Source organism: Mytilus galloprovincialis, chromosome 12 (assembly GCF_965363235.1).
Source record: "Mytilus galloprovincialis chromosome 12, xbMytGall1.hap1.1, whole genome shotgun sequence".
Lineage (NCBI taxonomy): Eukaryota > Metazoa > Mollusca > Bivalvia > Mytilida > Mytilidae > Mytilus > Mytilus galloprovincialis.
The window spans coordinates 48790196-48817999 of NC_134849.1; the positions used below are offsets into that span (position 1 = coordinate 48790196).

A 27804-nucleotide genomic window follows, 5' to 3' on the forward strand; every position below is an offset into this window, starting at 1 on the left:
AGGATAATGACAATGGTTGTATCATACATTGGGGCGAAAATGTGTCCCCCATGGTACACGAACAACTTGATTTCCTCTTGAGTTTGCATTCATTTTTAGAATAGTTAACCAATGTTTTGAAGATAATTCCTTTATCAAACATTTATTTCAAATCTAGTTAAATTTCTGAAACCTACATAAAAAGTTCCAAATATTAGAATGTAGGTCGGGTGTAAGTGGAAACAAATGAATTATGCTGTGAATATGGGTCACTCACTCTACCCCATTTCAGATTTTTCAGATTAATGAGTAGAAACCTTTATAAACTGTCATCCTTTGATTCAAGGGCAATATCTGCTGTATTGATATTTTTGCAGATTTTGAGTTGTAGCTCTAACATGATTATGCCAGCTGTCAATCATGCTGTTGTAGCTCTAACATGATTATGCCAGCTGTCAATCATGCTGTTGTAGCTCTAATATGATTATGCCGGCTGTCAATCATGTTGTTGTAGCTCTAACATGATTATGCCAGCTGTCAATCATGCTGTTGTAGCTCTAACATGATTATGCCGGTTGTCAATCATGTTGTTGTAGCTCTAACATGATTATGCCAGCTGTCAATCATGCTGTTGTAGCTCTAACATGATTATGCCAGCTGTCAATCATGCCGTTGTAGCTCTTACATGATAATACCAGTTGAATGAATGAATTTATTTGCAATTAAAGAACCTTAGTGAGCACGCTCACATACCCCATGTCCCCACATTGTCATTGGAGAAATTAAATAAGTATAAGAAAAAAAATTGTATAAGAAAAAATATTGAATAATAATTTCCTGACAATATACATAGTATGTCCTTATTATCTACAAAATTTCATGAAATTCTGTTGTGTGTTTTCAGAGGAGTTGAGATGACAAACTGTTGCAGAAGTACATTGAAGCAAATAAGTTCAAAGGGGCATAACTCCTAGAAAAAAAATTGAACCGTAATTTCCTGTCGATATGCACATCTACATAGTATGTCCTTATTATCTGAAAAGGTTTCATGAAATTCTGTTATGTGGTTTGAGAGGAGTTGCAATGACAAACTGTTGCAGTAGTACATTAAAGTAAATAAGTTCAAAGGGGCGTAACTCCTAGAAAAAAAATTGAATCGCAATTTCCTGTCGATATGCACAACTACATAGTATGTCCTTATTATCTGAAAAGGTTTCGTGAAATTCTGTTGTGTGGTTTGAGAGGAGTTGCGATGACAAACTGTTGCAGTAGTACATTAAAGTAAATAAGTTCAAAGGGGCGTAACTCCTAGAAAAAAAATTTAATTGCAATTTCCCGTCGATATGCACAACTACATAGTATGTCCTTATTATCTGAAAAGGTTTCGTGAAATTCTGTTGTGTGGTTTGAGAGGAGTTGCGATGACAAACTGTTGCAGTAGTACATTAAAGTAAATAAGTTCAAAGGGGCGTAACTCCTAGAAAAAAAATTGAATCGCAATTTCCTGTCGATATGCACAACTACATAGTATGTCCTTATTATCTGAAAAGGTTTCGTGAAATTCTGTTGTGTGGTTTGAGAGGAGTTGCGATGACAAACTGTTGCAGTAGTACATTAAAGTAAATAAGTTCAAAGGGGCGTAACTCCTAGAAAAAAAATTTAATTGCAATTTCCCGTCGATATGCACAACTACATAGTATGTCCTTATTATCTGAAAAGGTTTCGTGAAATTCTGTTGTGTGGTTTGAGAGGAGTTGCGATGACAAACTGTTGCAGTAGTACATTAAAGTAAATAAGTTCAAAGGGGCGTAACTCCTAGAAAAAAAATTGAATCGCAATTTCCAGTCGATATGCACAACTACATAGTATGTCCTTATTATCTGAAAAGGTTTCGTGAAATTCTGTTGTGTGGTTTGAGAGGAGTTGCGATGACAAACTGTTGCAGTAGTACATTAAAGTAAATAAGTTCAAAGGGGCGTAACTCCTAGAAAAAAAATTGAATCGCAATTTCCCATCGATATGCACAACTACATAGTATGTCCTTATTATCTGAAAAGGTTTCGTGAAATTCTGTTGTGTGGTTTGAGAGGAGTTTGTTGCAGTAGTACATTAAAGTAAATAAGTTCAAAGGGGCGTAACTCCTAGAAAAAAAATTGAATCGCAATTTCCTGTCGATATGCACAACTACATAGTATGTCCTTATTATCTGAAAAGGTTTCGTGAAATTCTGTTGTGTGGTTTGAGAGGAGTTGCGATGACAAGAAACAGGACTGACGGACTGACGGACGGACCGACTTACGGACGGACGGACTTACGGACGGACGGGTCAAAAACATTATACCCTCAGCAACTTCGTTGCATGGGGTATAAAAAGCATTTACATGCTATGGCAATCAAAACATATATTACATATATGACACAATAATAAACAGCAGAAAACAACACATCATTCAAATTTAAGTAAGAATTGACATCTCATTTTCCAATGCTGCCTTAATATAATTACATAATTTCATAGTTACAGTTTTATTGACAGCTTTTAACAATTGATCCAGTTTATAAATATTTGGCCAAGAACAAAAGTATTTTGGTAAATAATGTGACCTTACAGGTCTGTATACAGGACAAACTAAAACAAAATGATATTTGTCTTCAACAACGTTAATATTACAACAAAGACGTAATCGTAATTCTCTTGGAGTATTGGTATATCTACCAACTTCGATATTTAATTGAAGTGTCCCACTACGTAGTTTTGTAAGTAATCCAACATCAAAAAAGAAATTTAAGTAATTTTCAAGAGAAAAATCTGTCTTGATTCTTCTATACATGCAAAGTTTTCACAGTCACAAAAAGATGTGGACCACTCTTGTAAATATTGATCAGTAATACGTTTTTTAACAATATCAAAAACTACATTAGTTACATCTTTTGAAATTTACAAAAAGTTCAGGCCAAGATTAGACATAATTCTCTTATGGTTGGGGCCTGTTATCTAACTCCCATGTGAATAGATATTTTTCGTATCACACCGTACGGAGTGTGATATGAAAAAGTGATATCAAAATTACGTTAATTTGATTGGCTTATCTCGTAAATTTCCAATATTTTCATTGGCCGTTGATCAGGTCATTATTCACTGGAAAAGGTCATGACGGGACTACTTTTTTTCTTGACAACTGATTGTTTACTTCCTGTTTTCGCGATTTTTGTCTGCTTTATCGTCTGCATTATCTAATATAAATCTTATCATGGACGAAGAAATAAAGAAAGGAACCCGTGTACGGTTATGTAACGGAGCAAAGGGCATTATAAATGGCACAACTTCCAATTTCAATTTCCCTCTGTATGCGACAGTAAAACTACCGATGGACGTCCGCAAAGCTTCAAATACAATACAGTTATCTCTATTCTAATGCAAAACAAGTTCATAATTAAATTTCAATCACAATTTCTGTGTAAAATCTTCATTAAAGAAAATTCCGCGAAAAGATGTTATCTTCTTTGGTTCCTACACTACGTGACGTCATAGGTATGCTTCCGGTGTCATACATAAACACCGGGCATTTTCTGGCTTCTATGCCGCTTCAGAATGTAATAAAATTTGATAAAAAGAAGATTTTAAGGCGCAACAAGTGAGTTATTTGTTAATCATTGTAGAAATAACGTGTCAATACACTTGTTACAAATTAGAGAACAGGCCCCAACAATAAGAGAAAGATCAGTACGCGCTGCAAAGAAAAACGGCCGTAGCAACACAACTCGCAACAAATAGGCCATGCACATACAACTTTTTGCCATAAGAGAAATAGGTTTAACAACTTGTGAGAATTAGATATTGCTTGATATCAACTCTCGTTATTTAATTTCAATAATAATAAACTCGCCATAGGCTCGTTTATTATTATTGAAATTAAATAACTCGAGTTGATATCAATCGATATCTAATTCTCACTCATTATGAAACCTATAAATATATACCTACATCTTTAGACCTGTGAAAAAATCCTTTCTGTTCCAGAAAACTAAGTGACATATATGCCTTCTCTGCTGTTACAAACTGTGCAAGACAGTGGACCAAAAGTCCCCATGTTGATCCAAATAAACTGGATGATGATCCAAAAACACTAGATGATGATCCAAATACTGCACCAGCAGGTTTAACTATCTCTTTTTCCTTTTCCTGCAATATCATAAGGATTTAAAAGACAAGGGCTCACATTTGTCAGTCAAATGGCATGAAATTATGAATGCTATATTATCAGGTTTTCTGCTTATTATTTAAAAAAAAAATTCACCCATGACTCATAATGTGATTTTTTAGGGCAATTACTGCCCTCATTTGCCAAAAAATATTCACAATATTCTCCAGCAGCAACTTATGCATGATATCAATATATACACAGGTATTTACCTTACGATTTTTGGTAATTCTGTTCAATTTTGGAAGAAATCCAGGATAGTTTAAGAAAGTTATTAAAATTTAAAAAAAACTTTAACAGCAAACGCCAACAAAGTGTAGGGTTGCAATGTCTTGCTTTTGTGACAAAAGTCACAGACTCAACAAAAATGCATAGAAATGTTATCATTTAAGGGTAAAAACTCAAATTACAAGTCAACTAAAGATTAGGGCCATTTAAGCACATGTCTTTCTGATCATCTGTGCTATATAAAGTTTCTGTCTACCTAAACAGTTTTTAAGATACTAGGCAATTACCAAAAAAAATCAGAGAAAATTGCATTTAAAGGGCAATTACTTTAATATGGAGTCAACTGAAGTTTTTGGATAAGTTGATTTATTTGAAGATCCTACCTGTAAAAGTTATAAAAACAATAGACAAAGGACACACAGTGATGAGAAAAGCTCATTTGTCTTTTTGTCCAGGTGAGCTAAAAAACTTACTGTCAAGTCTTTGGCTTTATCAAAAGCAAACTGACTTATCAATGGAAAAAAGGTTTCCAAGAACTTTTCTTCACGGCTACCAGATGCTGCCATAATTAATATAACTCTGTAAAATAAAAGGAATAGATAACAAGATATACCAAATGATGCTTGTGGCCAAGTTTGGTTAAATTTGGCCCAGTAGTTTCAGGGAATTTTTTCTAAAAGTTAATGACTTTAATGGTACTGAATCTGATTTAAGATATATTACAGGCCCTATATTACATGTGGAGTACCACAAGGGAGTATTTTAGGACCACTTTTATTCCTAAGTATTAGTAAAGACTGTAAAATTTTATTATATGCAGATGATAGTACCATACTATACTCTCATAAGAACCCAGAAGTTATATCTGAGATACTGAGTGAGGAACTTGAATTTTGCAGCAAATGGCTGATTGATAATAAATTACATGTATCACTTCATTTGGGGAAAATAAAAACTATTCTGTTTGGGTCAAAACGTAAATTATCTAAAATTCCTAACTTTGATGTTACTTGTAATAATCACACAATTTCCTTGCACAATTGTGTGAAATATTTAGGCCTGAATATAGTTGATCATAGATAATTCTTTATCTGGAGAATTTTTTTTAAATAATATTATTCAAAAGATAAATTCAAGATTGAAGTTCCTATACCATGTATACAGACAGGCAAAATGTTTATCAGAACAATCTAGAAAGACTTTAGTTACAGCTTTAATTCAATGTCATTTTGACTATGCCTGTTCTGCATGGTATGCTGGTGTCAGCAAAAAATGTAAAGATAAGTTACAAGTAATTTACAAAACAAATGTGTTAGATTTATAGAAAACACTGGATATAGATCAAAAGTTGACCATAATGTATAGCATAGTATTGGTTATGTTAATATTGAAAATCTTGTTAAACAATTGAGATAAAACCAATATATCATGTATATTGTGTATTGTAATTATAAATATGCTTGATATTTTATTGAATAAGATATTATTATTATTATTATTATTATTATTATTATTATTATTATTATGACGACGGATGCCAAGTGATGAGAAAAGCTCACTTGGCCCTTTAGGCCAGGTGAGCTAAAAATGCATTTTTAATTATAACCAATTCGAAAAAATCTGCATATGTGTAGGTCTATGTTTCAGTTCAGAATGCTAGTTCTTATTATTGTGATACTCACCCAGTCACATTATTGGCATTGATAGCAAATCATATAAAGTAAAGAATATAAATCATATATTCTAATGCAATTATTTTGTACCAATGGTTCTGATTGGATGACAGTTAGCGTAAAATCCTCTATCTCCTTGTCTGTAACTAAGGAAGCCAACATTTTGAATTGCAGAATGTATTGACATGCAATTTCTACAATAATAAGCCAAAAAACTCACATGTTGCACCTAAAAATCTTCTTTTTATCAAATTTTATTACATTCTGAAGCGGCACAGAAGCCAGAAAACGCCCGGTGTTTATGTTTAACGCCGGAAGCATACATATGATGTCACCTAGTGCAGGGACCAAAGAAGATAACATCCTTTCCCTGAATTTTCTTTAATGAAGATTTTACACTGAAATAATGATTGAAACTTAATTATGAACTTGTTTTGCATTAGAATAGAGATAACTGTATTGTATTTGAAGCTTTGCGGACGTCCATCTGTAGTTTTACTGTCGCAAGCACCTGTTTACCTGTCTCCGCTCCGCGTCGCCAGATAAACTAAATTTGCAACAGTAAAACTACCGATGGACGTCCTTAAAGCTTCAAATACAATACTCTTAATTCTACCTGATTTTACCTTGATTATTGGGGCGTTCATTAAGTTGATAACTTCTTTTGCCGCCTCGTAATTTACTTTATATTAAAATACTTATGATTTAACTATGAGCTGTGCACATACATACATGTAGAACGAATATTTTAATTTTCCTGTAGTGGTATACATCACTGTTGTACGATGGTTTCCACAATATTTTAAATACTTGTCACATTTAAATACTGCCAGGGGCGGATTTAGGCGGGGCGTGGTAGGCGTGCGCCCCCCCTAAAATTTGCAAAGCATGGGTTGTCTTCGAACTTATTTAAGTATCAGAAGAGACCATTCCATCTTTTTTTAACGTTGAAAGTATATAAAACAGTCAGTTTAACAGAGTCAACGTTATTATCATTTAACTGACCTACAATTTATTTAAGTTCTGTAATATATATATACCTAAAAGGAAGGTGTCAAACGAGGAGCTGCGTTTGATGACAAATGAAATAGGGTTTTAGCAGTTAAAGAACAAACAATTGTTTCATTGTATTTGCGGTTTTTATAATCAATTTCTTTGATAATCGAATTTCCAAAGCATCCCTAACAGACTTACTCACTTTCACAATTTCATCATGGCATGGGCCAAGAAAACAGTCAAGGTGAGATTCTTTCTTAATGTAGAAATACTGTTTCGAGCGAAAGGTTAGTTTATGATTTGTATCTCTGTGTCTTTATATATTTCTTACTTGTAACCTGAAAAAAAATTTCCGAATTATGTACCGCATTATTACATGCATGGGATCCTTAGGAAAAAAAACATAACTACGTAAATGCATCTCATTCTGATTTTATGTGGTTTGTGCCGAACACGGTATATATAAAGTCTGGCACGAGAAGAAGTAAAAACAGATATCTTATGAGAGGACAATTCAAATTCAGGGAGAAAAGTAGAAATTTTCGTTCGCCAAATCTAAAACAAGTATTGGTCAGGTGAGCTGTTTTGATCTGTCTCGTCTCACCTTGCTTCCGTCGGTCCGCCTGTCTATCTGTCAACTCTTCACATTTCCATCGTCTTAACCAAGTTTGTGAACCGATTTCATTTCACATTATTGAAAGCATGTATAATCGGCTTTGACACATTGACCGGCGATGTGCAAACAAGGGTAATTTCTTTTTGTGATGTTTCTGTATTTCTGTTTGTCACAACTACCAGCACCATGTCTTTCAAGGATTAGTTGAGATATTTATTACCTGATATTGCTTTATAGATCATCTTACAAAAGTGCTGGTGTCTCGATTGTAGATTGGTTTGCATAGGAACACCGAATCAAAATAAAATGTTCGCATGGTCTTCAGATTCTGTTTTTAGGGCTGCAGCTTTATAACTGTAGCTTTAAAAACTCATAGTATGCAATATGAATCTCTTAGTGCGTAGGTAAGGGGTGTTAGAAGATTGTTGTAAATTTTTCTAATTTGTAGGAGACCTTGCCATTATAACTTGAAGTTCTACACGGAAAAGGAACATATATATATATATATATATACATATATATTGTTTTACATCTGTCCGTCCATCCGGTAGTCAGTCACTAGTGATTGTATATTGTTGACAGGGTGGATTTAGGAGGTTTCTGCTAGTCCAAATAATTATGACGCCTTGGACGGCTATTTTGAGGGAACTAAAAAAATCCAAATATAAAAATACCCTCAGAAGACGGCATGATTATCTGGACTAGGTTTCTGCTAGAAACTTTAATTTCTCACTAAATTTACCTCAGAATAGTTCGAAATACCTACACTGCACCCCTTTAGAAGAATATTTCAATAATTTTTTTGCGAATATATAATTTGTGCCCCACCTAATCTGAAATCCTGGATCCGCCCCTGACTGCTGCATTTATATTATGTCATCTAATGTCATGTAGGATTAAACTTCTTCCCATTCCAATGTTCATCATTAATACAATTTTTAAAAATTCTGCACAAACTGTTTCTGTTGAAGGACTATTTCATTGATTAATGATCCTTTGTGAAAACAAATGAAGACCTTGAGTTGAATTAAGAATTATGTTGATAAATCAAGGAGTTGTATATTACTTTAGCTGAAAATTATTGTATGAATTAAATCTGGGGTTATTTCGATGCTTCCCTTCAGTATGTTTCAGTTGACATTCCGAGTTGAAGGTGCAATTCATTGTCTTTTTTTGTATTCCGATCCGAGTTGTCTTCGGGCCGAGATGTGTTGTACCCGTCAGTTTTGTCTTCGCCTTCATACCTTTTTAGTTTGGTATTTTTCGCCTATATTTCACAGCAAATATGTAATATGAATAGTTTCTCTGTAGTATTCTATGCAATTTAATGTTTAATATGTGATATTTCCTACCAAGTCCAAGAAGGTCTAGTGAGATCGAATGACCATTCTGGGTTATCAGCAAATGTTGATGATCTTTACACCAGAGTTATCGTTCTTACTGCAAACAATAATGAATCAAAACACTGACGTACTGTTAACTCGGATGACTGAAGATCTGAATTTTTTTGAAAGTATCATATAATTAAAATGAAGATATTTCCTAACATAATTAATGGACACAATCCCGTGTGTTAATTTTGAAAGAGTAACGTCAGGGTACCCAAATTGCACCTATTTTGACAGTTTTTTAACCTACGTTTATTTATAAGCTGTATTTGAAATCGTAACATTATTTTATTTTCTAATATTTCTCGCTTTGAGGTATATCTATTACATTTTAATAAGAAATGTTGTTCATCCTCAATTTCCCCATTTTTACAGACAGGACAGTATCTTTCCTCTCTAGGAATATTAAGATGTCTTCCCCTTTCAATCATTAAAGGATGTGCACTTATGCGTATTTTGCATATTGCTGCTCTATCATTTAAATTGTTTAGTGAATCAACATATGATGGTCTTTGACCCATTTTGTAGACTTGACGAAAGAAACTGAGCTTAGAAGACTCCTGTATGTTTGCATTTTGATTTTGCAAGCACTGATCATAAATTCTCTGTTTTGCTTGTCCCAATTAAAAATCTTGTTGCACAAAAATTTTCAATTTAGGACGAATTTACTTACAATGATTCTTGTATTGAAACTGTTAGTCATTATTCTTATTTACATTACCGTTGATGAACAAATATCATCTGCTGATATGATCTCAAATGAAATGTTGAAAAATGTTATACCAGTAATAATTAAACCACTTCATAAATTATTTAATTTTATTTTTACTAGTGGAAAATTTCAAAAGACCTGGAATGAAAGTTTTCTAGTTCTTCTCCACAAAAAGGGAAACAAATTCGACCCTGGAAATTATAGGGGCATATCCATCAGCTCCAACCTTGGCAAGCTGTTTAATAAAGTTATCTATAAATGACTTATGAACTTCATAAATAGTAAAAACTTAATCAACAAAAATCAAATTAGTTTTAAAGAAAATAGTCGCACTGCTGATCACATATTTACACTAAAATCAGTAATTGATCATTATAAACAACAAAATAAAAAAGGTATTTGCAGCTTTTATTGATCCTAAAAAAGCCTTTGATACAGTTTGGCGAATAAGACTATCTTATAAACTTTTGATACATGATATCCCAAATAGAATTTTTAGAATTGTTTATTCAATGTATACTGACTCAGTATGCAGAATCAAGTTTTCAAATGGACTCAGTTCAGCAACTGAGCGAGGAGTAAAACAAGGAGATGTACTGAGCCCTGTACTTTTTAATTATTATATAAATGACTTCACTAATGCTTTAGTCAATTGTAATTCTGATCCAGTTGTAATTGGGGACTTTTCTTTAAATATTCTTCTTTATGCAGATGATATTGTTTTATTGTCTCAAAGTAAAAAAGGACTACAAAATAGTCTTAATGCTTTATATGATTTTTGTGATTGTTGGAAACTACAAGTTAACACAGATAAGTCCAAAGTTATTGTATTTACTAGTAATTCAAATGGTAAAACATTTTTGGACGAATTTACTTACAATGATTCTAGTATTGGAACTGTTAGTCATTATTCTTATTTAGGAATTGTAATAAAATGTAATGGTAATTTCAATTTAGCCATTAATACTCTTAAGGAAAAGGCAAGAAAGGCCTATTTCAAAATTAAGAAAACTGTTGGTCTGAATAATCCATGTAGACTACTTGAAAAATTGTTCGATACATTAATATCACCTATACTGATGTACTGTTCTGAAATTTGGGGTGTTAACTCATCATTAAGGGACTCTGAACCCTTTGAAAAATTACACATTAAATTTATTAAAGAAGCACTTGGTGTTCATTGCAAGGCTTCAAATGATGCTTGTCGTGCTGAGCTTGGTAGAATTCCACTCAAAAATAAAATTGTTTTTTCTAGCATAAATTTTCTAGAGCATATACTTTCATCAGAAAATACACTTGTAAATCAACAAGATTTTCAAACCCCTGGATCCTACAAACTCAGTGCATTTTACAAAAATTAGGATATTCATATCTTGTTGAAAAAAGTTGTCTAACAAAGCAGCACTTGGGACAAGTAAAACAGAGAATTTATGATCAGTGCTTGCAAAATCAAAATGCAAACATACAGGAGTCTTCTAAGCTCAGTTTCTTTCGTCAAGACTACAAAATGGGTCAAAGACCATCATATGTTGATTCACTAAACAATTTAAATGATAGAGCAGCAATATGCAAAATACGCATAAGTGCACATCCTTTAATGATTGAAAGGGGCAGACATCTTAATATTCCTAGAGAGGAAAGATACTGTCCTGTCTGTAAAAATGGGGAAATTGAGGATGAACAACATTTCTTATTAAAATGTAATAGATATACCTCATAGCGAGAAATATTAGAAAATAAAATAAATGTTACATTTCAAATACAGCGTAACATTACCGTTGATGAAAAAATATCTCTATTGGTCAATAATAGCTCAGCATTATTACTTAGACTGTCTTCCTCTTTCATATCAGAGTGTCTAAATATAAGAAATAGTGAACTTATATGATACATCATTTTGTAACTTTTCATAATTTAGCATGATATGTTATCATAGAACCTTTCATTCTACCATGTCAATTATTGTAGTTGTAATGTAATGCCATAGGTCTTTATTGTTAATGAGTTTGTGCCAATAAAATATTTGTATTTGTATTTTGTATAATTCAGACAAAAGTTTTCATTATATGTTTATTTTGTAGATGTATCATTATTCATTATATGGTTTCACCAATTTAATTTTGAATCCATATGGAATCATAGAAAAATTGGTCTAAACTGACCTCCAAACCATCAATGATTCTGAAATGAGGAGTACTCAAATTGCATCCATGCTTAAATTCGCATCGTCAAAAGTATAATAACAGAGTGCACGAATCTGATCATGGGTACATCACTACATGTGACTAAAAATCTGTCAATTTCTATTTGTTCCATATGTTGTTACCTGGATAACTGTATATGGCAAAAAAGATTAGAAACCAAGGAATCTGATAATACCAAAGATGGGAGAAATAATTCTTCCATGTTTTTTTTATTTGAACATTTTTTCCAAAAAAATGGCTAAATTTCGAACCGGAAATGTTACATTCCACCACCTTAGATTTTTAGAATGCTCCTTATTAAATATGTTTGTGAAAAATGAACAGCGCTTTATAAAAATGAATAAAACTGACACATGAATTGACATTTCTTGTACTACAGTCATATTCTATCATTTAGTTAAGTCAGAATTTATCGTCAAAAAAACTAATCATGTTCATAACAGCGGTGTCCAATAAAACGTTGGAAGAAAATGTCAAAATTATCTTAATGTTTACATTCTTAATTAGAGCTACAACTAAAAAAAAATCATTGTTAATCGAATATTATCGAGCAAGCAGTTGAATTAAGCACGTAGTCTTAAAAAACAACTATCATTGACCAAATCGTCAATCAGGTTTTCGAGGTGTCCAGTTGTTATGAACGTAAAAATACGTAATAAATCCGTTGTTAGCCATACAATGTGCTCCCCCAAAATATGGAATGGAACATTCCAGTACACACAAGGTAATGACATAGTTATCATATTGATGTGACTACACACAGAGATGTGACCACCTACACAACGTTGGTGTCCGTCCATAGAATGCGTAGTTATGAACGCAAGAAAAGAAAGAGTAGCTAGTTTTAATGAATTTTCAAGATTCTTGTGAACAGTATCAGTGTCAAATGAACTTTTTATAAAAGTGTAGTAACTATTAAATAAATGTAATGTAATTATCAGTGTTATAGTCTTTGCGGTTTGCAAAAATTCAGTTTTTTATACCGACTTGGCGGAAAGGGTCATGGTTTCCATAGTTTTGAACAAGACATATTTTAAAATTTAAACTTGAAATGAAACTTGTTCAACATTGAAATCGAAAATACAACATCCTCTTTAAGTCTAAATAATATTTTAATGTCAAAATTGTAAATCTAGGATGTATAATAAACTTTAAATAGTATGCCGTTCATAACTCTAACACTAGCTTACAGTATAGGAGTTATGAACATATGTTATAAATCTGTTTTTTAATAAATAAAATGGATTACTGGTACTTCTTTTAAACATCTTCGAAAACATTTGATGTCTGATTTTATTTTATCACGTCACACATTTATAACTTTTGGCATGAAGATTAAATTTTCGATATCAGCATTGTTAATAATTTGAAGACACACTATTTTTGTGTCTGTTGTTATGAACGATAATTATTTGATTATTTTTATATGATTTTGAGTAATAAATGATAAATTAGTTGTTTTTCCAAGAAATCGTATGTTGTCTTGTGGCATCTTATGCTACATATATATAAAGTAGAATCCAAGTAAATACTAATATTTATTATACAACTCAAACGATCGAACTACAGTTACAGAATGATTATTATCCTAAGAAAAGCCTTATTAAACTATGTGCAGATAATGAACCCGTGTGTGGTCGAAATGATAGATACATAGAAACTGTCACAGTATCAATTATCAGCGGATGTAACTGTTTATATTAATGTCACTACACACCTCCACCCTTAGATTTCACATAACCTTATTGTTTATAGTTCATTTATCAATGAATGAATGAAAACACAATCAGCTGTTTTTACTTTAAAATTTATGAATGAAATTCTGCACATATATTTATCTATAGAATTTTAAACTGAATGAACTTTTACAATTATAGTGTATTTTCTAAATCCTACTAGAAATTGAAAATAAGCAATATGTAAATCTATTTTTGCATGCAAAACTGTTACAAAGAATAGGTAGACTGCCTTATTTCTTTGCATAAAATGGTTATAAGGGATTATTCTGCCCTTTAACATTTTAACCATTGCCTTAACCAAAGTTCGTTCAATTTTAATTATACACAAAAGCTCCATATCTATTTGGCGGTTTCCGTGTTCTGGTTAGTCTCGGAGTCTCAACGGTAGGTTTTACAACGGATTTTGAATTGTCACTTGTGTCACTAGAACCAGACGGTGTTTCTACATCTGCTTGATTGTCGGATACGACTGGAATCGGAATATCTGGAATCTCAGATATATCTGGTAATTTATTGTCACTATACTGATCATATTTGTGTCTGATCTGATTCTGATGTCGTTTAACAGTTCTGCCATCGTTTAATTCAATGACAAACGAAACTGGTCCTGTTCTTTTAATTAAAGTTCCTGTAATCCATTTAGCTTCACGGTTGTGACTCAAAATGTACACACTATCTCCTACATTAAAATTTCTCACTTGAGCTGTCTTATCATGAGATTGTTTTTGTCTTTGTTGTTTCTGTTGAACGCGACTGTTAATGTTCGGATATGTTAAGTCTAGCAACGATCTTGGTCTCCGTCCCATTAACATTTCAGCTGGAGCAATAGTGGTTGTGGCATGTGGTGTTAGTCTATACGTAAATAAGAATTTCGCCATTCTTGTTTCTATACTTCCCTCGGTTACCTTCTTCATCCCCTCTTTAAATGTCTGAACAGCACGCTCGGCCAACCCATTTGTGCTAGGTTGATATGGTGAAGAACGAATGTGCTTAATTCCGTTTCTTTGAACAAAATCCTGGAATTCTTGACTAGCAAACGGTGTTCCATTATCACTCACGATGCTTTCTGGTAATCCATGAATTGCAAACATAGTGCGCAATTTCTCGATAGTGTTTGCACTGGTTGCAGAGTTCACTACATGTACATCCAAATATTTTGAGTGTGCATCAACACATACTAAGAACATTTTCCCGTACAGTGGCCCTGCATAATCAATATGTATCCTTGACCATGGGTTTGACGGCCAATCCCAAGGATGCATTGGAGCTTCTGGTGGCGCATGTCGATTGTCTTGACATTTGTGACATGCACGAACTGTCTGTTCAATTTCTGCGTCCATATTTGGCCACCAGACATAACCTCTAATAAGTACTTTCATACGTGAAATTCCTTGATGACCCTCGTGTAGTTCTTGAAGAATAATGTCTCTTCCAGGGTTTGGAATAACAACTCTATTTCCCCACAATAGACAACTGTCAAATACACTTAACTCTGTTTTTCGACTAAAATATGGCTTCATTTCATCATTGTCTCTGTAATTTGGCCAACCTTTCAAAACATAGTTAGTTATTTGTCCCAATATCGGATCCTTGCGTGTCCATGCTTTAATTTGCTGGGCAGTAACCGGCGTAGAATCCATGTGATCCATTAGCATGATCATTTCTGCGGGTACTTCCGTTTTCCCTTCTCGGTTTAACGGTAGACGGCTTAGTGCGTCAGCGTTAGAATTCTTCTTTCCTTCTTTGTAAACTATCTTATACTCATATGCGGACAGTGTCAAAGCCCAACGCTGAATTCTTGCGGCTGCCATTGGTGGAATACACTTATCTTCGTTTAATAATCCTATCAATGGCTTATGATCTGTATAAATGGTGAATTTTCTATCAAACAAATATTGATGAAATTTCTTTAGTGCGAATATAACGGCTAATCCCTCCTTCTCAAGAACACTATAATTCCTCTCGGCGGGTGCTAGCGTGCGCGAAACATATCCAACCGGTCTGTCACATCCATCTTCCATTTTGTGCGACAGTACGGCCCCTATTCCATACGTTGAAGCATCACACGATAGAATAATGTCCTTGTTCGGGTCATAATGTACCAACACTTTAGAAGACTTCAGTAAAGTTTTTGATAGTTCAAAAGCCTCTTGTTGTGATTTGTCCCATTCCCATTGTTTTTCCTTTTTCAACAGTTCATGCAACGGTGCTAGTTTTGAAGATAAATCCGGCAGAAATCTGTTGTAGTAGTTAAGCATTCCTTATTTTTCCTTGTTGAGTCTCATACCTGCTTCCTGTATCTTGCCTAATACAGTTTCTAAATTGTTTAAATGTTCACTCTTTGAACTTCCAGTGATAAGAATGTCGTCTACTCTCACAACAACTCTCGGGATTCCTTGCAACAAATTTTCCATTGTTCTTTGAAATATTCCCGGTGCAGATGAAACTCCAAACGGCAAACGATTATACTGATACAATCCTTTATGCGTGTTGATTGTTACATATTTACGTGACTCCTCGTCGAGTACAATTTGTTGATAGGCCTGGCTCAGATCTAGCTTGGAAAAAGCTTGTCCCCCACTTAATGTTGCATAGAGATCATCGGTTTTAGGGATCGGATAATTGTCAAGTTTAGACACTTGGTTAATAGTTGCTTTGTAGTCCCCACAAATCCTTACTGATTTGTCCGGTTTTACTATTGGCACTATGGGAGCAGCCCATTCGGAAAATTCAACCTTTTCGATATTTCCCTCTTTTTCCAATCTATCAAGTTCTTTTTCAATTTTTTCTTTGAGTGCGTACGGCACTGGCCTTGCTTTGAAATATTTAGGTGTAGCGTCTTTATCTACATAAATCCTTGCTTTAGTCCCTTTTAATGTGCCTAGTCCTTCTTTAAATACTTGAGGGTACTTACGTAACAAGTCTTGTAACTCCTTGTCCTTTTCCGGTTCCTGATTGTGTGACAATTGCTCAATTTTGAATATTGATTTCCAGTTGAGTTGTCGTTTATGAAGCCAATCACGCCCCATTAAACTCGGTCCCGTTCCCTTAACCACGGTGATCGGTAAATCCACACTTTGACTGTTGTATATAACGGTAACATTCCGTTTTCTTAACACATTAATTTTTCTCCTGTGTATGTACGCAAACTACACGGTGATTTTTCTAATGAATGGTCACTTCCAAATACTTGTTTACAAGTCTCCTGACTTATCACTGAAACTGATGCACCTGTATCGATTTCCATATTTATTTCAGTATTGTTGAGTTTAACGGACACTAGATACGGTTTCCTTTTTGTATCTTCCAATTGATACATTGTATAGGTATCCTCCATATCGTCACTATCCTCCTCAACAAAATGTGTTTTAGTCGGACGCTGCTTAGGGTACACTTTCCCTTGCTGTGTTTGTTGCTTAAATTTCGGTTTTTCTTTAGCATTTTGCTTTCCCTTATTTCGGCATTTTTTCGCTAAATGTCCCTTCTTATCACACACATAACACTTTGCGTCTTTCCATTTACAATCCGTTGCATTATGAGATCCCCCACATCTGTAACATTCCTCATTACGAATTGTAACTTTGTGCACTTGCTTAGGTTCCTGAACTTGCAGATCGTGTGCGTTCTTAGCTGCCATTTCCATTGCTGTTGCAACTTCCATTGCTTTTTTGAATGTCAATCCAGGTTCAGCTAACAAACGTCTCTGAATACGGTCTTCTTTTATTCCACAGACAAGTCTATCTCTCAACATATCATCAAGAGTAGCTTTGTAATCACAATGTTCAGATATCTGTCCAAGCTCTGCTACAAACTGGCTCATCGATTCGTTTGGCTGTCTCAATCTACTGTTAAACTTGCACCTCTGTACGATAGATGACGGTTTTGGATGTTGGTGTAACTGTTTATATTAAAGTCACTACAGTCTTTAAAAGAGGAGTTGTTGAAATTGCTAGAAATTTGCGACTTTCATTTGAATTTTGGGAAAATGTTTTTGTTCATAACCATGATAACGACGGAAGCACAGTTTTGAAATATTGTTATGAACGTTTTAAAAATGTCTATAATCATGGTTTTATTAACAGAATGTAACTTTTTGTTTAGTCCTTAAGCTATAATTTGGTATTGTTTGATACAATAAATTCACCTATAAAGCGATTGAAATGTTTGTTTATTCACACAGGGAACATAATGATAGATTTGAGAAAAATATTTCTGTTCATAATGGTGTCCAAACATTTTATGTATTTTATTTATTACTGTTTGCCAAAAAAAAATACAAAGTGGATAATAGTGTGTTAAGGTTGTTTTTGTAAACAGTATACACACCAATTATTCTACTCAAGTTGACCTGGTATCGGTATTTTGAACAAATAAGGACACTGGTTATGAACATAAAAAATATTTTTCACATTAAATAAAAGTAAGATACAGATTTTCTACAGCTCTATAAATTTGGAAACAATTACTTTGGATATTGGGCTAAATACATAGCCCATAATATTGGTGATTGAATGACTTTTATTTTTCAGATACTCTGTAACATAATGTGACCCATGATCAGATTCGTGCACCAGAGCTTTTGTTTAATTTTTTCAAATATTTTGAACAATTGGATATTATTCCATGCTTACTCTTCGTTTTTTTTAAGAAAAGAATACTTATAACATATTGTATATGCTCATTTTAAAAAGATGACGTTTTAATGACGTCGCATGGTGACGTTTCAGTAGATTTTGCTTTTTCAGTAAACACTTCATCTGTTGATAAATACTATGAACAATTTGTGCATATCTAAATATTTTTACCTATGTTGAAAGATGAGCATATATATATAGTATCAAATTATAAAACTACAAATTGTTTAGTCTCTAGGAAATCTTTTAAGATTTCCGCTGCTTTTTTCGCTAAAAAGGTGCAATTTGGGTACTCGTTGCAATTTGGGTACCGTTACGTTAATGGTTTTAGTCTTCAAAAGAATCAGACAAAAAAAAGATAACTTCAGTCATAGATAACTGGGCCGTTAGTTTTCTCGACGTTTGAATTGTTTTACATTTTCATTTCGGGGCCTTTTACAGCTGACTATGCGGTATGGGCTTTGCTCAATGTTGAAGGCCGAAAGGTGACCTATAGTTGTTAATTTCTGTGTCATTCTGGTCTCTTGTGGAATTGAATTGAATTGAATACCACATCTTCTTTATTATATTCAGGCAAAAACTATAAAGCTTATGATTTCAAGATCTTTCAACAATCCCATTTGTGACTGAATGTGAAATGCATGAACTATAAGATGTCTGCATGCTGATTATTGACTGTTCCAAGTTTCATCTTTGTCAACTCAACAACATGTGCACATCGAGAAAGTAAGTGCTGGACTATGCTTTAGCTTGCACCAAAACCGTGCCGATAATCAATCATTATGGTACTGAAGTGAAATAACTCTGATATGGACAAGAAATATATGTGGATTAACATTTAAGGTACAGTCTCATCAGAAATGAGAACTGTAACTTTGTAGATATATTGTTGGTTGGATATATGTACAGTGTACAGAGTAGTGGTTCAATATTTTTATCTAATTCATTTTATTGGTGCATCGTTGTTATCACGGTGTTACCGTGGATATTTATATAATGACAGTTCATATGATTCATCAAGTTTAAACCATTGTGGTGACGTCAGCCTATTCATTTACCGTGGATTCTTTTTCTTTACATCCCAGCTCCTTTGTTCTAACTGGGGTGATCTGAGCCGGATCACCCCTACCAGATCACCCTAGTTTAAGTTTCTTTGTTATGCATGCTTTCCTTTGTTCTGTAACATTTTGGCGGGAATGACAAATCCAGTATAAAACTTATAATTAATTATACGGAGAAGACTATCTATCAAAATTCACGTAGAAAAAATCCTGTGTATATGCTGGGGTTCGAACTCAAGACCTTTAGCATATCAAGCCACGACACATACCACTACACCAGGTCGACTGGATACGAACTATCAGAAATTTAACATACTTAAAGGAAGCAAGATATTTTTATAACTGGGGCGAGTTGGCAGACCTTTACTCAGTGGGGTTTAAACCCTTTTCGTTAAATAAATGAGTTGTCAGACTGATTGTTCAATTTGATTTTACACTTTTTTAAAGTTGGGCGAGTCGGTTACAAGAGTGGGGCGATTTTTTCATAAAGTGGCGATATAGTGTGGGCCGATTGGCCAGTGGGGCGAGTTGACATTATTTGATATCTGCTCATCGTGTTTGGGGGTCATAAAGGGTATACATCATACAGTAATATATAAAGTATATTATAATGGTTGTGTGGCGTTCTAAACTAGATTTTATTAATTGTAAATGGTTTTTCGTCTATTCTTTATCAGCTGGGATGTAAAATAGTTATCCCATTCGGACTTGGTGTGTCAGTGTAAGATCACCCTCTGGCCTCCGGCCATCGGGATGATCTTACACTGACACACCGCGTCCTTATGGGATAACTATTAAAAGAATCAACGCTTCCTAAATCTGTCGCTGAAATGGACTCACGATATTATAGTCTTCTGTTTCCTTTGTGTGACTAATTTCATTAAGTTTGAATAGACTAATTACTGATTTCTGTTCACTAACGGAATTGATTTGAAAACTTACCTTTCATTTTTGTAATTTCTATATACCTTCACTGGGAGTCGAACCCGTCCATAAATTCTTTTACGTGTTACTGACATCAACATATCGACGAAACCTCTAGGCTACCAATCGGTTACGATTTAAATGTTTATTATATATATATAAATGAATATATGACTTACATCGGTACAACATACATACAGGGCTTTACCTTTATATTTACAAAATAGGGAAATGTTTAGTATGAATTGGTAGCCATGAGGTTTCATGGTTAAGATAAATGAGTTTAAGGTACGGACTTGTCTGTTTAGGTTCGAACCCCTGAATTCTCTTTGTCGTCCGTATTAACTTGTTTTCTAGTTTTTGTTTTACTTGTGGATATTTTGTGTCATAAAAGCGAGTTTGATCGTTTATTATCGGTTTATTGTTGGCTCTTCCACATGTTTGAAACAAAAATGAATACATTCTATTTGTCCATTTTTTATATGAATTATTATAATATGATTTCATCTGTTTCACTACATTAGTTTACAACTGTTAATTCGCAAATTTCTATGTTTGAAAATCGTGATGTGTCTAGAATAAGACTTTTTGTTAAAAAAATAATTGGAATCCTTTTGAAATGCACTATATATATGTTCTATGTCTGGTTGTTTTCCCTTTGACACGTACATTCTTCATTTCCATTTTCAATTCTGATCGAAATAAGTTCGAATATATCTTATTTTGTAAAAACATACAATATTCAGATGACTGAAAGTATGAAGATCTTTATGGGCAGCCGTGTTGTGTTATAATATATTTGTATTTTTTAAGCATGTAATTGTGATATTTTATTTATTGTTATGGATCGTTTGACACGATTACATGATTATTTAAACTCACTTACAATACCTTCTAATTACGAATAGACTTTATTTTTTAAATAGCATTAACACAATAGTTTAAGTTATAGATACAATGGATAAGCGTTAATTCATGAAAAACAAACCATTCGCCCTCCGGGCTCATGGTTTCTTTTTCAAGAATCAACGCTTATCCATTGTATCTATATCACTTAATCTACACCAACAAAAGACAACAGTGCCAGTGGTTCATCTGACAGAGGTGGAAAATACGGGAATAGGTTAAAAATGGTTGATTTATATCTACGAATGATAAGTGATATCCTAGTACCGTCCAGTGATAAAATTTAGTAAATGTTTTGACGCATTTGACAAACATGTCGAACAACGGATCTTCTTAAACCCTGCTGACTGCCGTTGTCGATTAATTGCCAACTAAACGGATCATCAGATGTAACTAATGATGGATCTTTATTTAATACCAAACAGAAAACGATAAACTTGTGGCAAAGATGGTATTCAGCAAACAAAAGCTGCAAAAATTAGTACACCTATCCAGATTTCGACAATTCATGTCTTTTCAGTGATGTTAGGTATTTGGAATGCCATAACATTTACCACAATGAAGGATAGACTCTTGAATTTTGAAGAATCGAAACAAGACGAACGGATCATATAAACCCGAAGGCAAATATAATTCAAGCCCAAACGGAAAAATATTAACAAGTCTAAATTGAAAACAACGTCCAAACCTATGATTACGTTTTAAAAATTTGCGAAAGCAAGTTTACAGATCTAACATTGTTGGACTGATGTTTAAGCAAATTATATGTTACAGAATGTATTGTCACCCTTGTATCACCATCACTGCTGGTGGATAGATAAAATCTATTGAAGAATTTCATCACTTCTTGTTCAGACGTACTATAATATAATTATTTCTGTGACTGCATCTTGCATTAATTTGTAGGATCATTGACAATAGATAATTCAGCTGATCTGTACCAATTCCATCTTCATGTCTTATATATCATGTAAGTTGTATTAAGACGCTAGATTAAAACTGACGAGGAAAGGTAACACCCGGTCACCAAAAAGATATATTTTTGTAGAGTCTAGGTGGTCCAGTGGTGTAGCGCGTCGGGTATAGTGTAAGGCGATCTGGTACTACGATATCTCAGTAGCAGTTCGAATCCCTGCGAGGGAAGAACAAGAAATTTGCAAAAGATATTTACAGATCTTACATTGTTAGGTTGATGTTTAGACGAATTATATAGATATGCTTTTTTCACTTTTTTTTTCTTTGGTCTTTTGGAAAATGTTGTTTGTGCTGTATTTAAACCCCTCTACAACGAAATTTGTTTTTTACATTTTTATCCAACGCAATCATAGGTTTGAACGTTGTTTTCAATTTAGACTTATTTATATTTATTTCGTTTGCGCAACATCCGGTTTATATAATCCGTTCATCTTATTTGGACTCTTTCAAATTCAAGGGTCTCTCCTAAATTGAGGTAAATTATATGGCCCTCCTAATACTTGTGCTGTGCTATTTCAAAATCTGGATAAAACTGGCAAGATTGGTAAAATAATAAAAATCGTCATGTAACTTCGATCTTAACACGTTTTGAAGACGACGTATTTGTGCAATCAATAGAGTTTAAGGAAATACAACTGTTACATCTAATAATATTGGATTTATTAAAATATATAACGTCGTTATTTAGTTAGTTATTTGCTATATCAATGATGAATTTATCAAGCGCATTAGTCTACTTTTTTCTTGGATGTATTTTAACTCCCGTATTGCACGGAGAAGTGTTTTCATCTATATACAAGTTAAAATTATTAGCAAAGAAAGAAGAAAATCTTCTTAGAATATTAAAACAATATAACGATTCTTTGGTAAGAGGGACAACAAATAATACACCAGTATCGGATATGCGGTGAGTAGCATATTAAGATAATCAATTTAAGCTTAGTTATAGCTGGTTCCATATGTCACGTATAAGCTTTTGTCATTACATCCGTCCGTCGTCTCCATCAGTTGTTTGTCATAAAAGTATAAGATTTTTTAAACGTTTACAACTACTTAACCAAATTCACTTAAACTTGGCCTGATGTATCCTTAGGGTGTAAAGGTTGTATTTTATTGTCCCTGAAACAGCTACATTTTCACTTTCCACCAATACGAACAGACAACTTAAAAGTAATTCATAGCCTAAAATTACGATTTTCTACCAATTTCAAGTCTTACGCAATTCGTTTTTTTAAACTTTTTTAGGAACAGCATGTACATGGTTACAATGAGTAAATCATAAGACATACAAAAACCCAATATGACTTAAACAATTATCTAATGATTTAAGAAGTTATTGTCCATATATATCATTATGAAAGTTACACTTTATATATTGCATTCCTCCGAAGAGATTTTCTTGATTTATTTCCACTATGAACTTTAAAGTGTAAATATTAAAAAGACAAGGATGTATAAGAACCGAATCAGTTTTAAGAGCTTTATAACCAAAAGCAGCCTAAAACTATAAACAAATCTGTTCACTTTTTTATTCTTTGTTTTAAGTTGTAAAATATAAATACACAGTTAAAGTTTTGAAAAATAAAACTAACACAGAAACTGACAAATGAGTTTGTTTTCTTTCACAGACATACATTTCTTCTAGTCGAGAATACTTCTTTATATAAAAGGGGGCGAAAAATACCAGAGGGACAGTCACACTCATAGATCGGAAATAAACTGACAACGCCATGATGATAGCTAAAAAAGAAAAAAGACAAACAAACAAAAAATAGTACACAAGCCACAACATAGAATACTAAATACTAAGCAACACGGACCTAACTAAAAACTGGGGCTGATATCAGGTGCTCCGGAATGGTAAGCAGATCCTGCTCCTTGTACACTTTGGCGGAAGCTGTTTTGGGGCATCGGAATAAGACATTTATTTAAGTTACATAAGCAAGAATGACCAAAGTAGATACAAGTATCTTGTCTTAGGGTCGGTTGAAAACAAAACTTTACGACAAAAGAGACGATTTCCGCTTCCCAATTGTTAACTTTCCATTTCTATGTAGCAACATTCCAGCAGCGCCTGCATACGGAGTATATATCTCTCAATTGATACGATATTCCGTAACTTGTATTTCCTATTATGATTTCCTTGATAGAGGGTTGCTGCTCACAAGGAAGCTATTAAACCAAGAGTTTCAAATGGTAAAGTTGAAATCATCCATTCGTATTTTTTTTACGGACGCCATCACGAGTTGGTTGACCGTTATGGAATAATTAGTTATGCAATGTACCAGAATTTTAATTTAATACGCCAGACACGCGTTTCGTCTACATAAGACTCATCAATGACGCTCTGATCAAAATAGTTATTAAGCCAAACAAGTACAAAGTTAAAGAGCATTGAGGACCAAACATTTCATAACATTGTGCCAATCAAGGCTAAGGTAATCTATGCCTTAGTATTACGAATAACCCATTTCACAGAGGATGTCGGAAATGTTTCTTATGTCATAGTTATAGCCCCTTTCTTTTTCACGAATTTGACACACAGAATTAGACTGTTTACCGGGTTTTTAATAAAATAAGCAACACGACGGGTGCCACATGTGCAGCAGAATCTGCCCATCCTTCCAGAGAACCTGAGATCATTCCCCAGTTTTTAGTGCGGTTTGTGATGTTTCTTGTGTAATACTAATTTAATTTAAGCCATGGCGTTGTCAGTTCATTTTTGATTTATGAGTTTGACTGTTCCTCTGGTATTTTTCGCTCCTCTTTAATTCGTTTGATTTGTTTGAGCTTTTGATTTTGCCATTTGATTAGGGACTATCCGTTTTGAATTTTACTCGGAGTTCAGTATTTTTGTGATTTTACTTTCCCTTTCAGGAGTTTTTATAGAGTTTATGTCGTAAAAGTAAAAATTGTTTGCTGTGTGGGCTAGAGAAAAACAATGAGGCATATGTTTATAATAGCCAGCTGCAAGGCTCCAAAAGTTTTATTTTTTAGCATTAATACATGTGCATGCTTTCTTCGACAGTGTGTGCAACAAATCTTAGATATCTCCTGTAGCATGCATTCTTGTTATGCTATTGATGAGACATGGAGGGTGGGATTCGACACTAAAAGGATCAGTCATGGTTTGATTCAGAAGGTTTACAATGACCAAAACATGTTTTACATCTCTTTTCATTGCTGTTGATATTGTTTCCTTGAGTGAATTAGCACGTACTGTTTGCAGCAATACCAGTCTCTTTTACCATAAAACAACTTAGGGATATAGCTGGTACAGACTTTTGTAATACCTGCATTACCACCTGGTCCCTCTTGAGTCTTTATAACGGTCTTTTATGTTGCCATGTCGGTCCATATACCATTAAAATATCCTGGAGTCTGTCAAAGTCGCCACCTGTAAAATCTAATCGAACCTCCTCTGGAAGTCGTGTTTGTAAACTGGCATGTACCTATAGGTATTGGTTACACAAAACAAGATGACGATCTCAAATGAAGTAATTAATTTAATACCCTCTCGTTTGGCTCTAACATTTTAGAGCAAACTTCAGTCTACAGCCCAAAGACACATATTCCAGTATTTGAATGTAGGTGATGCAGCACTGCTTATATGTAACTATAAAAGGCTTACATAAATTAGTTTTCTCGTTTGAATTGTTTTACATTGTTATTTCGGGACCTTTTATAGCTTAAAAATGCGGCATGGACTTTGCTCATTGCTGAAGCCGTACGGTGACCTATAGTTGTTAATTTCGGTGTCATTTTGGTCTCTAGTGGAGAGTTGTCTCATTGGCAATCATACCACATTTTCTTTTTTTTGTGGATATTATATGAGTTTGGTTTCTCACACAACTATGTCAATATAATGAAACTACAAACAATTAGCATACCTCTTTTTAAGATGTGAACTTTAAGCATAAAACGCTAACATGTAAAAAAATATGGTGACTTTAGAATATTCTTAATTTTTCAAATATTTAATTCATTCTTCAAATCGAGGATTATTTTAACAAAATATTATTAATTTCAACCTTGAGTTATCAGTAATTTAGATGTTAAAGCTTGGACATGATATTCAGATTGTAAAATGGTTAGTTTGGATTAAATGCCAATGGACACATTTCGTACGATAAACATAGACGATGAGCAAAAAGGTAAGGTTGTATATTGAAATTTTATAATAACTATTTTCTTACTCTGTTTCAGGTTATTTGCTCATTTAGAGTCAAGTGTCAATATCAGCTGTAGAGATGAGTCTTATCCTGAAAATCCTTTAAATGTACTGCACTTATTGAATAGATATATTAATATGTGGCCATCAATACCTGATATTGTTTTATGTGACAGTTGTGCAATTTCTGAGCGGGAAAGAGGTACATGTATAAAATTTATTTAGTTATAGAGGTTTTAGTAAATATTATAGTGACAGCACCATGCGTTATAACGTTTGTGATTGTTGCAATATAGACAAATATAAATATAGGAGATATGGAGCTGGTTATTCATGTACACTTTAAATACTGTATTTGTGTATTATGATGAGTCGTCCTTATTTAATACCAACAATTACTATAACACCTTCATACAAGAAGATGATAAGAGGGCTTGGCAAAGCTGGTTGGCTGTGGCCATACAAGTAGAGGGTAAACTAGGTTCCTTCCTTCCCCGTTTATACATAATTCGATTTATAAAAGTATTATTATGTCTACTATTGGCGAATTGGATTAAATGAAACTTATTTGTACTATATGTTTGAAGTGTACAAATAGTATAATGCTAAGACAATCCTGTAGCAAAGCCAGAAGAATCCTATTTCAATGTGTTCGAAGCACAAAAACAACTATTTAAAAAAAAGACACCGATCTAAGATCTACTGAAAATTAGTCAAAGGATGTAATAACAATTACTTCATTTTAAATTATGTTCACCCAGTTTAAAGTGTCAAGCCTTAATTAGTGTTTAATTTAAGGAGTCTGGGAAAAGCGTGACTTTGTAAATACCATTACATAAGTACACCTAAAAGGATGAAGAATCATACCTTTAAATAAATGTGAAGAAGTTGGATTTATCCATGGTAATTTACGCTCTATTTATAGATAGCAGAAACAACAAATTCCAAGTAATAACCATTAAAACTATATTCAAACACATTTCTCTTAATTTGTAATAGCCTTTCATGAATTTTGGAACAGCTATAGGATTTTTGACAAGATGTGTTTAGAATCGATTTATGAGTTCCAACTTTTCTCACGTAAGCCAGTTAAAAAGCTTTTAAAACTGGTGGTTAGGGATTTCTTTTGGTGGTTAGGGGTTTCTTTCAAGTAAATGCAAAGGAGATGCTGCACGTTTTATCTTAAACACTAGATTTTTAGTAGCAATATGCCAAATTGACCTGCATGTAGGATATGCATTTCCCAACTTATTCGATATTCAAGAGCTAGCAGCTCTTACTCAGACTTTGTAAAACATCATCAACGTCTGAGCAGAAAGTTAATGAACAAGGGGTGTGTTAAAGAAGGTTCCAAGACCTTGTTGATAAACATTCTGTATCAACTTCACAAATAATA

At 33.5% G+C, this 27804-nt stretch overlaps 2 protein-coding genes across 4 annotated transcripts in view; one reads left to right on the forward strand and one right to left on the reverse strand.

Annotated features, from left to right (window-relative positions):
• Nucleotides 1-9134, reverse strand: part of LOC143054065 (KICSTOR subunit 2-like) — a 38012-nt gene extending 28878 nt beyond the window's left edge. The window contains exons 1-3 of one of the 3 annotated variants that reach the window (XM_076226938.1): nt 9053-9134; nt 4883-4988; nt 3965-4162 (exon numbers count right to left, since the gene is read on the reverse strand). In XM_076226938.1, the coding sequence (XP_076083053.1) occupies nt 3965-4162; nt 4883-4975 (291 nt within the window). In that variant the 5' untranslated portion in view covers nt 4976-4988; nt 9053-9134. Of the gene's footprint in view, nt 1-3964; nt 4163-4882; nt 4989-8760; nt 8874-9046 lie in introns of those variants that run through there. The other 2 variants (XM_076226939.1, XM_076226937.1) reach the window with 2 other exon arrangements.
• Nucleotides 9135-26459: 17325 nt separating this feature from the next.
• The window catches only part of LOC143055404 (prolyl 4-hydroxylase subunit alpha-1-like), a 42406-nt gene continuing 41061 nt past the window's right edge, over nt 26460-27804 (forward strand). Inside the window, exon 1 of the mRNA XM_076228540.1 lies at nt 26460-26610. Within this exon, the coding sequence (XP_076084655.1) occupies nt 26547-26610 (64 nt within the window). The 5' untranslated portion in view covers nt 26460-26546. The remainder of the gene's footprint in view (nt 26611-27804) is intronic.